This window comes from Rhineura floridana, chromosome 7 (assembly GCF_030035675.1).
Source record: "Rhineura floridana isolate rRhiFlo1 chromosome 7, rRhiFlo1.hap2, whole genome shotgun sequence".
Classification (NCBI taxonomy): Eukaryota; Metazoa; Chordata; class Lepidosauria; order Squamata; family Rhineuridae; genus Rhineura; species Rhineura floridana.
The window spans coordinates 28351261-28368039 of NC_084486.1; the positions used below are offsets into that span (position 1 = coordinate 28351261).

At 42.6% G+C, this 16779-nt stretch overlaps 1 protein-coding gene across 14 annotated transcripts in view; it reads right to left on the reverse strand.

Annotated features, from left to right (window-relative positions):
* ANK3 (ankyrin 3) overlaps positions 1 to 16779 on the reverse strand; it is a 591855-nt gene that overhangs the window by 120544 nt on the left and 454532 nt on the right. For all 14 annotated transcript variants that reach the window (XM_061635097.1, XM_061635100.1, XM_061635096.1 and 11 more), the window contains 3 exons: positions 11251 to 11349; positions 11039 to 11137; positions 9488 to 9583 (listed from right to left, as the gene is read on the reverse strand). In XM_061635097.1, coding sequence (XP_061491081.1) covers positions 9488 to 9583; positions 11039 to 11137; positions 11251 to 11349 — 294 coding nt within the window. The remainder of the gene's footprint in view (positions 1 to 9487; positions 9584 to 11038; positions 11138 to 11250; positions 11350 to 16779) is intronic.

Sequence of the window (16779 nt, forward strand, 5' to 3'; positions counted from 1 at the left end):
TTCTTCGTACTTTGCTTCTTTTCTGTGTTACTACTGATTCTACAAAGAATCTAACCTAGAAAATTATATTTCTCTCATTATTCATCCTAGAAATCTGCGTCAAATTTATTTTTATTAATTTCAAAGCCTTTTTATTGGTCCATGTCATATGATGGTGAAGAAGAGCCACCCCCAGGCACCGGGAAGCAGGGCAGTTGCCCCCAACCCCGCGCTTTGGGGGCCCCCGCACTTCACAATCTGCGTATATAGAGAAGCTGGGCTGCGGCGGAGTTTTTTCTCTCTCTTCAGCCGTGCAGCGGCCGTCTCGCCAGCTGCTTCCTGAGCTGATTTTGAGCAGGAAATTTGAATTTCCTGCTTTTGGGGAATCTCCCGCTCTTCGGCTGCGTGCTTGAGCGGATTTTTCCCTATCCTGCCTGCCCGCTCATCAGCTGTGCAGTGGGTGTGTGGCGCTTAGCAAGCTAATTTTAGGCGGGAGGTTTGAATCCTGTGCTCTTCGGCTGCGTTCCTGAGTGACTTCCCTGTGCTTCCACCCACTCATCAGCTGCGCAGCGGGTGTGCGGTTCTTAGAGAGCTAATTTTAGGCGGGAGGTTTGAATCCTGTGCTCTTCGGCTGCGTGCCTGAGTGGCTTCCCTGTGCTGCCACCAGCTCATCAGCTGTGCAGTGGGTTTACAGCGCTTGCCGGCTTATTCTGGGCGGAAGGTTTGAATCTCCGCTCTTTGGCTGCATGCCGGACCATGTTCCGTGTAGTGTCGTTTACGTTAGTAAGAAACGATTCGTGTAGCGTAGCGTGAAAATAGTGTATATAGTTTAGACTGCCATATCTAGCAGATATCGACAAAGGGAAGACAGATGTCGAGAGACCAGTGAAGAAATGGATATGTATGGAACAGGTTGACTAGAGGCCTATTCCCTGAAGTGAAGGTAATCATATCTGTATTTAATAGGTTGTTAGCCTCATATGTAAATATTATAATTACATATATTCGTAAATAAAATCTCTCTCTCTCTCTCTCTCTCTCTAAATATATATATATAGAGAGAGTAAGAATGTGGGGGGCCCCAACTATGCTTTTGCCCCGGACCCCGCACATGCTAAGGGCAGGCCTTTGGTGAAGTTAGCCTTTTTTGTTTCAAACTGGAGTTTATGCTCTATTTCTATTTTGGGCACATTAACAGTTGAATCTGAAATTGCAGTTTGATGTAAAGTCAGACGGATTACAATATGTTGCTACTTAAGCATTGACTCTACCTGTTGGAAAAACAAACTTGGCCTGCACAAGATGCATGTTTTCAGCCTGCTGTGCTTAAACTACTTCACTTAAGGAAAGGCGGGCAATTAAAAACATAGAGCACCCATAGAATTTGGCTAGAATATATTTCACCTCCCACTGTTTTGTCTTGTGCAAACTAAGACACTCATGTCCAATGGAAACTATTCTGCAGAACAGTCAGTGCCATTATTCCACAATTGTTTTTGGAGCTTTTTTTTAGTGTTGCAAAGTGTTGCTGTACTTCACATATTCACAGAAAGAGAAGCAAAAGAAAATGATTTACTATAGGAAACGTCACTAAAATTGCAAAGTAAATCAAAATATTTTAAGTGACTATCTGAGCTATTAACACTTATGAATTGCTTGCTGACCACAGGTGAGCAGTATTTAATCGGCCAAGTGCTTTGTCTAGCATTCCTTATTAAGATGTATGCTTTGAGCTTTCCATTAAACCTGTTTCCTGTATGTGAGACTGGAGTGCATTTCTTGATAGCCAGGCACCACATAGTGTCAGAAGTCGGATTTGGATTTCTTTTCCTTTGCAATTGAGGGTTGTTGGTGTGTTTTTGCACACATTTCAGTAGCTGTAAACATGGACTCATTTCGCCCTCCACCTTACTTGTTTTGCAAGGTAATTTGGCTGAGAACTGGAAACGCTGGGAGCAATTCAGCTATATCTTACTGCAGCTGGAGTTGATAATGTCTCTAAGAAATGGCAAGTAGCTATTTTGTTGCACTGTGTGGGAGAAAAAGCGCTGGCAGTTTATAATATTTTCATTTTCTCTGAAGAGGGGCCAAAACAGCTTTGGCTATGGGGTGGTATACAAGTGCAATAAATAAATAAATAAAATAAAAGATATAGAAGTTCTTGAACAATTTAGGATATATTCACTAATAGGCAAAAAACCTTGCGGTTTAAGAACGTACCTATAGCCAACAGATATTTCTATCAAACTTTAAAAAGCCATCTCCAAAGATGGAGAATTATATTTTTGTATGTTTGTTGGTCTTCTTCTTACTTTGTTTCTTTACTGTGTTACTAATGTTTCTACAGAGAATGTAATCTAGAAAATTTTATTTCTTTCATTATTGATCCTAGAAATCTGTGTCAAATTTATTTTTATTAATTTCAAAGCCTTTTTATTGGTCAATGTCATATGATGGTGAAGACAGCCTTTTGTGTTTCAGATTGGAAGTTATGTTCTATTTCTATTTTGGATGCATTAACAGTTGAATCTGAAACTCCAGTTTGATGTAAAATCAGACTGATTACAATATGTTGCTACTTCAGCAATGACTCTAGCTGTTGCAAAAAAGAAGATGCATGTTTTCAGCCTGCTATATTTAAAACACCTCATTTAAAGCAAGGTGGGCATGATCAATTAAAAACATAGAGCACACCTAGAATTTTGCTAGAATATATTTCACCTTCCACTGTTTTATCCTGTGCAAACTGAGACACTCCTGATGTCCACTGGAGACTATTCTGTAGAATAGTCAGTGCTAGTATTCCACAATTATTTTTGAAATTTTTTAATGTAAATTTTGCAAAGTGTTGCTGTACTTCACATATTCACAGAAATAGAAACAAAAGAAAATGATTTCCTATAGGAAACTTCATTAAAATTGCAAAGTAAATCAGACATATTTAAAGTGACCATCTGAACTATTATCAACCGTCTTAATAATGTTGTTTCCTCCCTGCTAAAACAAGATCAGCAAAGCACATATCTTGTTTCTATTATTTCGGCTGATTGCAGGTGTTACCACCACTCACCATATGCTCAAGAGGCACGTTACCAAATTTTATCAAGATACACAGGAAGTGGATTAGACTGTGAAAGACCAAGCCAAATTGTGTTTGCATTTTGACAAATGTGTAAGGGCAGCACAAAATCTCAGAGAGGAGGTGAGGTCTCCTGCTCCCCTGGTGCTGTCCAATTTCCCTGCTTTTTGAAGTTTGATAGAAATATCTGTGGGCTATAGGTACGTTCTTAAACTGCAAGGTTTTTTGCCTATTAGTGAATTTCTCTGCTTTTTAATCTGAGAGGTAAGAAATGGGATCCTGTTTGCAGAGAATGGATTAATCATTTGTGTCAGCTCTTCACTGAGACAGCAGTGTCGGTGGGGGTGCAGGCAGGGCTGGAGATTCCTTGATAATTGCCAGGCCGTAAGTCCTCAGCCGGGAGCTTGGCTATAAATCTGCCAGGCTAGCAAGGAGGAAGCAAGATAAGGGCAGAGGCCGTTCAAAGCTTACATGCCAAGCCAGAAATCCAGAAGAGACGTCAGTGAAGGTCCGGGTCTAGTTTGCCGAGAGATCAGTCCAAGTCAAGGTTCAGGGGATAGGAAGACACACAGTGGTCACACCTGACGTTGTAGTCAGCAACAAGTTGAAGCCAAGGTTTGACTTTTAAGGAGCAGGTTTGTCAGCAGGTGTGAGCCATCAGCGTTTTGGCCTTAAGTGGACAGGCCTTCCCCTCTTCTGCCTGACCTTCTGTTGTCTACGTTCTGCAGGTGAGGGGGGAGTATCCTGTTCACTGTCTGCGTCTGGCTGAAGGGCTTCAGCTGTGTCTGGGGTGCTCTGCAGCTGAGGGGGAGAAGGAGCTGGGTTCTCAGGAGTTTCCTCCATTTCTCCTTCTGGGTCTGCTGCTGTTACTCCCAAGTCATCCTCGTCTGATGAGTCCTCTGATGGGGCCATGACAATTTGCATGCTTAGTCAGTGGGATTTACTCCCCTGCAATCATGATTAGGATAGGTGAAACTGACCACAGGGGATGGAGAGGGGCGGAGGGGGAGAGGGGAAGGGCAGGGGGGAGAGGGGAAGGGCAGAGGGGGGAGGGGAAGGGGCTCAGGCAGGAGGAGGAGGGGAAGGACAGGTTTGATCATTTGCATGTTTATTAGGTTCAGTGGGATTTACTCCTGTGCAATCATGCTTAGGATAGGTAAAACTGGGAAGGGCTGGAGTGGGCAGGGGGGGAGGAAGAAGGGAGAGGAGAGGAGAAGGAGGGGGAAGGCAGGTCTGATCATTTGCATGCTTACTGAGTTCAGTGGGATTTACTCCTATGCAATCATGGCTAGGACAGGTAAAACTGACCATGGGGGAGGAGTGGGAGGGGACAGTAGAGAGATGGAAGGGGTAGGGGAGCAGGAGGAATGGGAGGGGGAAGAAGGGATTTTGAGGGGGGGAGGGGTGAAGCAAGGGAGAGGGAAGGGGCAAAAGGGAGGTGATGGTACAGAGGAGGGTAGAGCAGGTTTGATCATTTGCATATTTATTGAGTTCAATGGGATTTACTCCCGTGCAATCATGCTTGAATATAAGATGGACTGGTAAAACTGACCATGGGGGGGGCAAAGGAGCAGATTGGAGGGGGTCAAAGGAAGGGGGAGGGGAGGGGAGGTTTGATCATTTGCTTGCTTATAGAGTTCAATGGTATTTACTCCCGTGCAATCATGCTTAAAACTGACTATGGGGAGGAGAAAGGGGAGGGGGAACGAGGAAAGGGAGGAGATAGGAGGGAGGAGAAGGGAGGGTGGGTTTGATCATTTGCATACTTTTTGAGTTCAATGGGATTTATTTCTGTGCAATCATGTTTGAAAATGGAAATGGACTACCTTCAAGTCGATCCCGACTTATGGCGACCCTATGAATAGAGTTTTCATGGTAAATGGTATTCACAGGTGGTTTTACCATTGCCTTCCTCTGAGTCTGAGAGGCAGTGACTGGCCCAAGGTCACCCAGTGAACTTCATGGCTGTGTGGGGATTCGAACCCTGGTTTCCCAGGTCATAGTCCAACACTGACACGGGGGAAGGGTGGGGAGGGGGAGGGGAGATTGGGTGGGTGTGCACTGGGCAGAGGGGAAGCCCCTTTCCAAAAGAAAAACATGGTGAACAGTATCATTGCTTTTCAGGGTTTCCCCCACTTTTTATTCTACAGCAGGCACATGTAGCCTCCCACCCAAATTTAAACCAAAGTTGTCCCAGGCCACATCCATACCAGGCCTTTATTTCACTTTGGACAGTCATGGCTTCTCTCAAAGAATCCTGGGAAGTGCAGTTAGTGAAGAGTGCTGAGAGTTGCTAGGAGATGCTCTCTTCCCCTCACAGACCTTCAATCAGAGCAGCTGACTGTTAAACCAGTCTGGCTACTGAAGCTCTGTCAGTGGAATAGTCTCCTCTCAGCACCTTTCACAAACTACACTTCCCCAGGATTCTCTGGGGGAAGCCATGACTGTCTGAAATGAAATCAAAGTCTGGTGTGGGTGCGGCCCCCTGATTAGCCAAGCCCAGCAGCTGGGAGTCTGGCTTTTAGAACACTGAGTTCTTACTGAGCATGCCCGACACTATCATTCAGTTCAATGCAAAATATCTTAAATTAATTAAAAATCAGCCAGGCATTTTTTAAACTGTAGAAGATTAAGGTCAGAGTACGGGGCAAGATCAGTAATAGGATTACAGGTACTCTGTGAACATGGCTGATTTTTAATGAATTTCAACAGATTATGAGAAACTGACAGAAAAAAGTCCAAAAGGGCTCTGGGTTTTTCCCCCCTCTCTTTTTAGACTTTGAACTCTCTATTCTCTCCGACTTTGTGTATCGTCATGAAAATTCAGAGTGTTGTTACACAACAGTTTCTGAGTTCAGGACTATAGGTTTTGTAAGGTTTTGTTTTAAAATGAGCTTATGGGGAGCATCAGAATGGCATGGGGGTATTTTCAATTTAACATTGTGGAATGTGAAAAATCCATGCTGGCTATAGTATACAGCCACTCTTGTGGCTGTATAATTGTAGTCCTCTTAGGAATGTGGTATTCAAATGATATTCCTTCTGGAATCATTCACAGATACATGGAGATACCATTGAACAGTTTGTTACTGAATTTAAACTTAAAACTAGTAACTGTGAAGTTGGTTTGGCATTTAATGATATGGTAAGGGGTAGGATCATGTAGTGTGAAGGAGGAGAAATTAAAGGCAAGACTGCTGAGGGACCCTGATCTACTCTGGAGAAAGCAATTGAAATATGTTGTATAGATAAAATAACAAGAGCTCAGCTACAGACCACGTCAAGTTTCTCAACATACGGCAAGGAGCTGCATGTGGTACATGTAATTGGCAAATATTGTGAGGGGATTCTAGTACAGGCTCTTAGATGTTAGAAGTCACAATCTAGAGATACTAAGTGCTCTTGTAGTACAGTGTATAAGCCTCAAAATTGCCCAACTTTTCATAAATGTGGCATGAAAAATTATTATGCCAGAGTATGTAAACCAAAACCATTAAGTTTCAACAAAGGACAACAGGGATACCAAATCCATGCGCTTGATTTAAACAGCTTGTTTATAGGAGAATTAGCTCATGAGGCCACTGGTTTAGCTGCAACCCAAGTGGGTGGATGGTATGCTGATATAATTCTGCGAGGAGTTTCAGTAAAATTTAAACTGGATACAGGAGCTGAGGCGAATGTTTTGCCACTTCATATATTTTGTGAGTTACCAGGCAAGAAAGTGCTAACTAAAAGTGACGTAAGTCTTGTGGCTTATGGTGGAGCACATATAAAGCCTTTGGGAACTATTGTCCTTGATTGTCATATTTCAATAGGAGCAGCCAGACTACTGTTTTATGTAACAGATAGTTCCTCTCTTCTACTATTGAGCAGGGTAGCCTGTGAGACTGGATTTGGTTCGTTGGGTTGCTGGTGTGCACACAGTTGAACCTTTAACGCAGGAACGGCTACTTGCTATATATTCTGATGTTTCTGAAGATCTTGGTGAACTTGAGAGTGCTCACCATATCCATATTGATCCAGCAGTGGCTCCTGTTATTCATGGGTGTTGGAAGGTACCTTTTGCAATACTAGATAGATTAAAGGAGACTTTGGGACAGATAGAGTGCAGGAGTAATATCTAGAGTTGTGGGTCCCACAGACTGGGTGAGCAGTCTGGTTATTACAGAAGAATGGGCAGTTGTGCATATGTCTTGACCCTCATGATCTGAATAAAGCAGTTTGTAGACAGCGTTATACCATTCCTACAACAGAAGATGTCTTGAGCCATTTAGCTGGTATGACATTTTTTACCATCTTAGACGAGAAAGATGAATATTGGCAGGTGAAATTAGATAGATCTTCATCACATTTATGTACATTTAATACACCTTGGGGAAGGCATTGTTTCCATCATTTGCCATTTGGACTTAAATCCTCTAGTGAAGTGTTTCAACAGAAAAAATGAGGAAAGTTTTGGTCATATAAAAGGGGTGTACATGATAGCTGATGATATGATCATTGCAGCAGAGACATCTAAACAGCATGATCAGATTCTTAATCAAGTTATGGAGACAGTGCGTGCTAAGAATATCAAGTTTAATAAGGGTAAGATGCAGTTTAAGGTCAACTCTGTGAGATACATCAGTCAAATAGTGACTGCTCAAGGAGTTCGACCAGATGATGATAAAATCAAGGCAATCCGAGATATGATACATCCACAAGATAGACAATGTTTACTCAGATTTTTGGGGTCTGTGCAATATCTGTCAAAATATATTCCACGGCAGGCAGAATTGACAGCACCTTTGCGAAATTTGTTGAGAAAGGATGTATTGTTTCAATGGATGCCAGAACATCAGAAAGCATTTGAATTGATTAAACAGCAATTGTGTCAGGCACCTGTACTTTAATATTTTGATACTACCAAACCAGTTACTGTGCAAGCTGCTGCATCAAAAGATGGTCTGGGAACATGTTTGCTTCAGGAGGATGGGGAGGGGAAAGGAAGGGTGAAGGAAGGGAGAGGGGATAGAAGGGAGGAGGAGGAGAGGGCCGGTTTGATCATTTCCATTCTTTTCAATGGGATTTATCATTTACTACTGTGCAATCATGCTTAGGATAGGTGAAACTGACCTGGGGGAGGGCAGGAAGGGGAGGGGACGGAGGAGGGGGAGATTGGGTGGGTGGGCACTAGGCAGAGGGGAAGCCCCTTTCCTTACAAAAGGAAAACATTGTGAACAGTATCATTCTTTTTCAGGGTTCCCCCACCTTTTTATTCTACAGCAGGCACATGTAGCCTTCCATTCAAGTTTAAACTAAAGCTGTCTTTGGCCACACCCACACCAGATTGTTATTTCACTTTAGGCAATCATGGCTTCTCCCAAAGAATCCTGGGAAGTGTAGTTAGTGAAGGGTGCTGAGAGTTGGTAGGAGATGCCATGTTCCCCTCACAGAGCTTCAATCAGAGTGGCTGACTGTTAAACCACTCTGGCCACTGGAGCTCTGTCAGGGTAATAGGAGCCTCCTCTCAGCATCCTTCACAAACTACACTTCCCAGGATTCTCTGGGGGAAGCCATGACTGTCTCAAGTGAAATCAAAGTCTGGTGTGGGTGTGGCCCCCTGATTAGCCAAGCCAAGCAGTTGGGAGTCTGGCTTTTACAACACTGACAGTTGGTTCTTACTGAGCATGCCCGACATTATGATAGACTTCAATGCTAAATTTCTTAAATTAATTAAAAATCAGCCAGGCATTTTTTAAACTTTTAAATTGCAGAAGATGAAGGTCAGAGTATAGGGCAAGGTCAGTAATAGGATTACAGGTACTCTGTGAACATAGATGATTTTTAATTAATTTCAACAGATTATGCGAAGTCTGACAGAAAAAAGTCCAAAAGGGGTCTGTTTTATCTCTCTCTCTTTTTACCTTTGAACCCTCGATTCTCTCTGACTGTTTTGTGTATTGCCATGAAAATTTAGAGGGTTGTTAAAGAAGCATTCATGAGATCAGGACTGTAAGTTTTGTAAGGTTTTGTCTTGAAATGAGTTTATGGCAAGGATCAGAATGTCATGGGGGTTATTTTCAACTTAAAATTGCTGAATGCGAAAAATCCATGCTGACTATAGTATACAGCCACTCTGGTGGTTGTATAATATTGGACTCAAACTTGCTCAACAGTGAAAAGCCCATTGAAACGTTTTGCTGTTCCAATTTCAAACACCGTCCAATAAAAGTGAGCCCTAGAACTTTTTATCTTCTTTTTAAAAAGTGATAGGAGGAAATTTCAAGACTATAAGATACTGCACAAAAGAACTCTGAAGAAATGGTGCCCAGCCCTGTTTGAAGTTGAGCAAGGTGTATACTCTGACTGCACTGAGTCAAATGTATAACTGTAAAAGAAATGAAAAATCTGACATTACATTTACTATTCAGGTATAGCCATACTCACAATCGTTGTCATGGTCTCTTCTGTCACTACCTTTAGAGTGTCGACAACTGAAATGTAGCCAAGTCGTTTGGCAATGGCAAGGGCAGTGTTCCCATTCTAAACAATGGAAAAGTTCATCAAAAAGATTCACGTTAACAGGATCTACCGGCTAAAGAGATAGCTAGAAGTACAGTTTGCTAATGCTTGATAAATTGTGTCTAAACCAGGGGTCAAAGCCCTTCAACCTGTAGACACTGGAATGTTTATAGTGGAGGCATATGGAAAACCAATGCTTTGCTTACACTTTCCTCAAAGCAATGGCTCCACTGCTCAGATTTAGCTAAAGTGCAAACAGCCCTGTTCAGTGCTTTATTTGTAGTTATTATGTACAAGTAACTCAGTAGGTGGGTGGCAAATCCAAACAGCAGAGCCCATTCCAAAGTAAGGGATACTCTGGATGCAATTCTTAATTGCAGAAGGGAGCCCTGCAGAAGCGAGTCATGAGTGAACCACAATTTTTCAGGAGTCTCTTGGGGCCCTATCCACTACAAATGTATATTTGTTTTATAACATTTCAGCTGCCATGGCTTATACACCAAAGAATGCTGGATACGTAGTATGGTGACACAACTGGCCCCTACACAAAACTACAATTCCCTTGGCTCCCAGAGAAGAAGGAATTATTTCTAAATGAGCTTCTGCTTGTAGTGTACATATGCCCTGGGTTTCACCAGACAACACACTTTCGCCAAGGAGATAAGGCAAGGAACATAATGACTGAGGGCCACTTCATGCTCTGTGCTGCAATTGTGTTTGCCTTGGCTACATCAGTACATTTATGTTATTATTTATTTATTCATTATTTGATTTATATCCCGCCCTTCCTCCCAGCAGGAGCCCAGGGCAGTGAACAAAGGTTACCTGCAGCAAACACAATACACAAAGACCCAATGCATGTTTCTGATCATGCAACGTACATGAACTATGGAGCAATGGCCTATCAGGATTTCCTAGTGACTGACCATGAGCATTTAGAAATGCAGATCTGTCCTTGGCATTTTACGTTTTTACTATGGGGAACACAACTAACACCAGCATAGTGGAGACGGATGCGATTACCTTTATGTCATAAATGTTAGAAATTTGATGGATCTGAAGATATGGAGAAAAAACCCTGGTGTTCATTATATGTGAAGCTGACCCAGAGCAGGAGGGAGAGCACAGCTAAAGGCTGTTTTCTCTGAATACAAGGACAGGGGTGGATCAGCATTGGCCACTGATCTGCATGGAGCTGGCACAGAAAATAATGAAAACCTGCCCAACCACCATTTTCAGCTGTAGCCGGCACAAATGGCAAGGCTTTGGACATGGCGATCAATCTACTGCTCCGCTGCTCCTAGTTGGGGCTTAGAATGGCCTGTACCATTCTATTTCCACCATTTGTTCTCACTGTACTTCTATAAAACCAATCTAATCAGTCAAAAAGTGAACAGCAGTGGCTACCAGAGAGAAAGGATGAATAGACTAGAAAGGCTGTTGCCAAGTATATTGTGTCTTTTACATCTCTCTTACCACAGTGAGTTCATTGGGTGATGCACCATTCTGGAGCAGGACGTTGATTATATGAGTGTGTCCCTGTTGAGCTGCTTGGTGCAGCGGGGTGTAGCCATTCTAAACAGGAGACAAAATGGGGAGGGGGGAGGGAAAATAATGACAATGGGGACTCCACATAAACAACCAAGGAAGGGAACAAAGTGACAGGAGGGAGGCGTATGGAATCTCACCTTCGTTTTGGCATTAACTTTTGCAAATTGCTGCAGGAGAAAATTAACTATCTTTATGTTTCCATAATGGCAGCCAACATGTAATGGGGTATAGCCCATCTGGAATTAAAAACATACAACAAAAAGGTGGAAAGAAGAATAAATACATATTGTGAAAAGGTAACATATGTTTGTTGCCAACAGCCCCCCCCTCCAGCTTTAAAAAGGTATTTTTTATACTTGAGAAAGAGTATTTACCCACAAGTTGTGCCAGAATGTAGATGGGCATTTGAATGGCCACCCCACTGAAAGCAATGCAGTGAGGAAAGTTGTATTTGTTTTATGCCCACAGTTCCTGATCCAGCAAGTGTTACGTTTACAGAAGCCTACTTAGGTGAATGGATATCCTTAGATGGATCAAGGTATAAATATAATGTAAAAAGTTGTTTGACTACATGGGGAAAATATAAATGACACAGGGTCCTTGATGGACTTGGGCTTTTAATCTGTTGTTGCTTCTTCCTGCAAAAATAGACATTTGACTTTCATAATGAAACTGAGTGACACATGAAGCAAAGACAGAGGCTGCCTTATTTTTAATTTTCTTTTAAAATACGTATATATGTAAAAAGCTGAGCATTTTACTTTTACTTTCCTACACCACCAACTGTGCAACAGGACACAAACTTATTTTTATATGTCTGCCTATTAAAAATAAACAAAACCTCAATGCAATGTACGAATCAATAAAGCACAACAGTTAAAATAATTCATTAGGACAAGAAAAAAACAACAAAAGAAAGCAGCAAGAGTCAAAAGAACTCATTAAAGCCACTTAAAATATCAATTATAATAATCAAAACCAGCAACTATCAGAAAAAAACCTCCCTGAAAGTTAGCTGTTTTAACGAGACACCGGAATAAGTAAAGGGAAGCAGCTGGGCACATCTCCCAGAGCAGCGCTTCAACAGGTCAGGGGGTACAACCAAGAAAGCTTTGTTGTGCACTCGGACGGTCATGGGAGTGATATAATAGCGCCAGCAAGGTGTAGTGGATAGACTGTTGGACTTCCAACAGGGGAATCCAGGTTCAGTCATGAAGCTCATTGGGATATTCTAGGCCACTCACTACCTCTTAGCCTAATCTACCTCCCATGGTTGATGAGAGATTAAAGGGGGGGGGAACTGAAAATGAATGCCAACCTGAGCTCATTGGAGGAAGGACAGAATAAATGTTAACTAGTAAGGACAGGACTTTTATATAATGGGTGTGTATGTTGTCCACCACCAAACTGGGGCATTTACTTCTTCGTGTGGGTCTTCTACGCTCTATCAAACAGTGATATCATGCTGTCTAATTGACTGGAATAAGCAGACTGTTCCTTTTCTGAACAGAACAGTCAGTACTACCATTGCTGCACATCACCGGGATCAGGAAGATCTACTCTATGATGTGGTTGGGTAACCTGTGGCTGAAATGCAAAGGCCAGGTGACAGGTGTTCATCCATAAACATCCCATTAATTTTTAGTTGACTTTTTATTGCAAATTTATTAAAGCAGGAGGGTGGGGGTGATTAAACCTCTCCCTGCCAGCCATTTTACTACTCAACATTTTACCACTCGAAATTGTCCCCAAGGGTGTTCCCCACAAAATTCCAGATACAAGGATAATGGTGCATCAGAAACAGGGTTCCTGTGGAAGGAAAAGACCGTGGGGGGGGGGAGAGAAAATGGCTGGCAGGGAAAGACTAAATCCTTACTCCCTCTTTCCTGCTGCTCCTCTGCTCAAAACTGTAGCCTCCCAAGGCTGATTTTTATTTAGAAGAAAAACAAAACTGTGAGGGCTTCACTGAACATGTTTGCAAGCAACGTGTAGCTTGACTCCTTACAGCTGGATAAATGGATGCACCAGAGCAGAGATGACAGCTCTACAGCCAGAAAGCCAGCTCGAGGATCTGGAGTGAGAATAGACAAGAGACTATTACTGATCTCTTCAACCAACAACAGGGGTGGGTGGGTCAGTGGGGGCACAACAAAGGGTACTGCATGGGGCTCAGCCCCTCTGATCTTGTTCTCTCCCTGAGTTTTCTGGCCAGTGCACTGGAATCTGAGGCCTGTGATCTTTCATTTTACGATGAGTAACCAAGAAGGATGAAGAGAGATTCAAGCTGCTCTCCGCCTTCCCTGGCACACTACAGAAAGTTAGAATACACTCTGAAAGTCACATGTGGAGGCAGCTGGTCTGTGATAACTCATATACATTCCCAAGACACTGCATCATGATGCAATAATTAAGGCTGCCTACACATCATACGAGAGCCAGTGTGGTGTAGTGGTTAAGGTGTTGGACTACGACCTGGGAGACCAGGGTTCGAATCCCCACACAGCCATGAAGCTCACTGGGTGACCTTGGGCCAGTCACTGCCTCTCAGCCTCATGAAAACCCTATTCATAGGGTCGCCAAAAGTCAGAATCGACTTGAAGGTGGTACATTTACATTTTACACATCATACATTTAAAGCACACGACATCCCCCAAAGTATTGTGGAAGCTGTAGTTTGTTAAGGATGCTGGGAATCGTGGTTCTGGGAAGAGTAAACTACAGTTCCCAGGATACTTTGGGGGAACCCATGTGCTTTAAAGGTATGGTGTGTATGCAGCCTATGTGATACATGTGTGAACCAGTCCTCACATTCTGGCTATTCTGTACAAAGTTCTACTTTCTCTTTCCTCTGACACCAAGCGGACTCCAGCTTTCCTAGTAGAAGCAGCAGCAGACTAGGCCCACCAGGCGTGGCTGTGTGGGAAGGACTCTGCACATACAAAAAGCCATTCTCAGACAGCAGGGACAGAGCAGATTGAATGTTGATCTCACTGCAGTGTGGGTGGGTCTATTAAAAGCAATATATCATCACAAGGCTTGTGGACATGCAGAAGTCTAGAAAGAGGGTTGAACTGTGTCTGATTAGCCAGTGTGCACACACAGTTGAAAGCGGAGGAGGAATTAGGGAGCCAGTTCCACCTGGCATTGAACTTAGTTAGGACCAAATTACACAAGGCATTTTTTTCCCTTCAGTGGTATTCCAGATACTTCCAAGGGTAATTATGCATCTGGAACCCGGGGGGGGGGGAGAAAACAGCTGGGGGGATGTTTATGATTGGAAAAGTGGCTGTGGGAAAAAGTTTAAGCACTGCCCTCCCACACACATACACAGATCAAATTCACAGCCCCTTTACATCTGCATTTCAGTAAGAAAAGATGAGGAGGAGACTGTTTACAGATCTCCTACATCACACTGCTATTCCCTAGTACTGTGATTTCCTTCGAGGAAGTGCTCAGTGGTAGAAAATCTGTCTTGCATGCAGAAGGTCCCAGGTTCAGTCCCTGACATCTCCAGGTAGGGCTGTGAAAGACCCCTTTTGAAATGCTGGGAAGCTGCTGCCAGTCAGTGTAGCAATACTGGGCTAGATGGTCTGACTCGATAAAAGGGAGCTCCTCGAGTTTTCCCAGTATGAGTTCTAGTTACCAGTGAAAACATAAAAAGTGTCTCTCTGAAATACTACAGACAAAAACTGTGTGAAAATGCTGTTATAGGAATCACAGCTTATTTCATTCTCCTCTTTAGAGTATGTCTGTTAGGTGGATAGAGGGGGCTGGAGGTTTGATAGAAGTGCTTTCTTAGTACACTCTAGCTGCACAGCTTCTCCATCAATGTGTACTAGAAAGAGGAAGAAGGTAGTTTGCTGCAAGACTAGCACAGGCAGCACATCATCTATGGTCACGTCTGAAGAGCAGTGTTAGAGCTAAATTTCTTCATTGCTGTGTCATTCTTGCTGCTTTCCCTGTACAGATATGACCTTTGAAATTAGTATTTTAAAATGAACCAGTGGAACACCAGGATAAGGAACCTGTTTCAGACCAAGGACTGCACTCCTTTCTGGGCAACCTTCTGAGGGCTACATGAAAGTGGTGGGGCAGGGCAATAAACGTATTTTTTCTTTTTTTATAGTAGGCTAGTTTCTGCACACAGACCACACTCTATCCTCCATCCAAGCAAGCAAGAGGTATTATCAGAGTTCAAGAACACATTTCAATCAAGCAAAAAACATTTGGGATGCAAAGTAAGGAGTGTGGTCTGAGGAGAGGAGATAGTAGCATCCCTACTTATAACTCTTCCAAAAAGAGTTCAGGTTTGGGCGTTGGTTTGGCGAGTTTGCAATGGTAGATAAAAGTGCCCCAATGAGAAAAAAGGTTTTTATTATTTATTATTATATTTCTATCCCACCTTCCTTCCAAAGAGCTCAGGGTGGTATACATGGTTCTCCCCCTCCCCATTTTATCCTCAGCACAATTCTGTGGGATAGGTGAGGCTAGGGATGGCGAATGGACCAAGGTACCCAGTGAGCTTTATGAGAATTTGAACCCCAAGTTTTAGTCGCTCTTACCACTATAATACAGCAGCTCCTCTTTGGGAAAGCACTTTGTTGTTTCAACCTCATGCACAGAGTGAAGAGGGTATGCTACATGTAGCTGGGTCTCAGGGCATACTTACATCATAGGACAGAAACAGAAGGTTCCACCTCCTTGTTCTCTGCTTATCTTGATATAATCACTTGATTGTTGTTATTTGCTTTGGGAAGGAGTCTGTTTAGGTATCCTCAGGAGCTTTAATAGTGACAGGCACCAGCAGCTTTTATCCTTAAAAGGCATTATCTCTTCCTGCCTCATCAGCCTGCATCAAGATAACATTATCTCTTCTTTCTTAAGAAACATGCTTACTTAGTAAAGTTGAATGCATGCTGGGATAGTTCACAAGAAGGTCAACTGGTTGTTTTCCTATGCAAAAGTGCATCAGATATACAAATCCCTCAGTCTTCCTAATTACACCTTAATGACCCATTCCTGGATAACCAAATGTTATTTATTAAAAATACAGCTTTGTGGAATTTATCCCCTTGGCTTTCTGTTTTAATTGATTGTGACTGTGACTCTCTGGAGCTCTGCTTTGAAATTGCTGTTTTGTTTTTATGGTTGTTTTATTTGCTGCTTTATTGTGATTTATAATTGTTTGTTTTGTACACTGTCCAGAGAACAATTGTTATTGGTCAACTGATAAAATGAATGAATGAATAAACTATTACTTAGTGGGAAACTGCTCACTTAACTCTCACATCAAATTATGTACTGTCTTCATTGTGGCTTTCTCAATACACACACTCATCTAAATTTTTGTTTTTAATATATGGTGATATTTATATGACATAAACTCTGCAGGACCTACTCAGCTCCAAACCAATCTCTCAATAAGGGCCAGCTCACACACTTGGGGCCTTGCAGCTGGAAACCGACTCCATTGAAAAGCAATGGATCTAAAGTGATACAAAATTCTTTCTCCGATCTGTGATGATTGTTCACAACAGCAAGTTACTACTTCATGTTGCAGTCAGTATGTGACTGATGGTCATTTTAAAGTTGGTTTATTTTAGTCTGCTCTGGTGGCTTTTAGTTGGCTCTATTTGTTTTATGGTGATTGTCTCATTTATTTTATT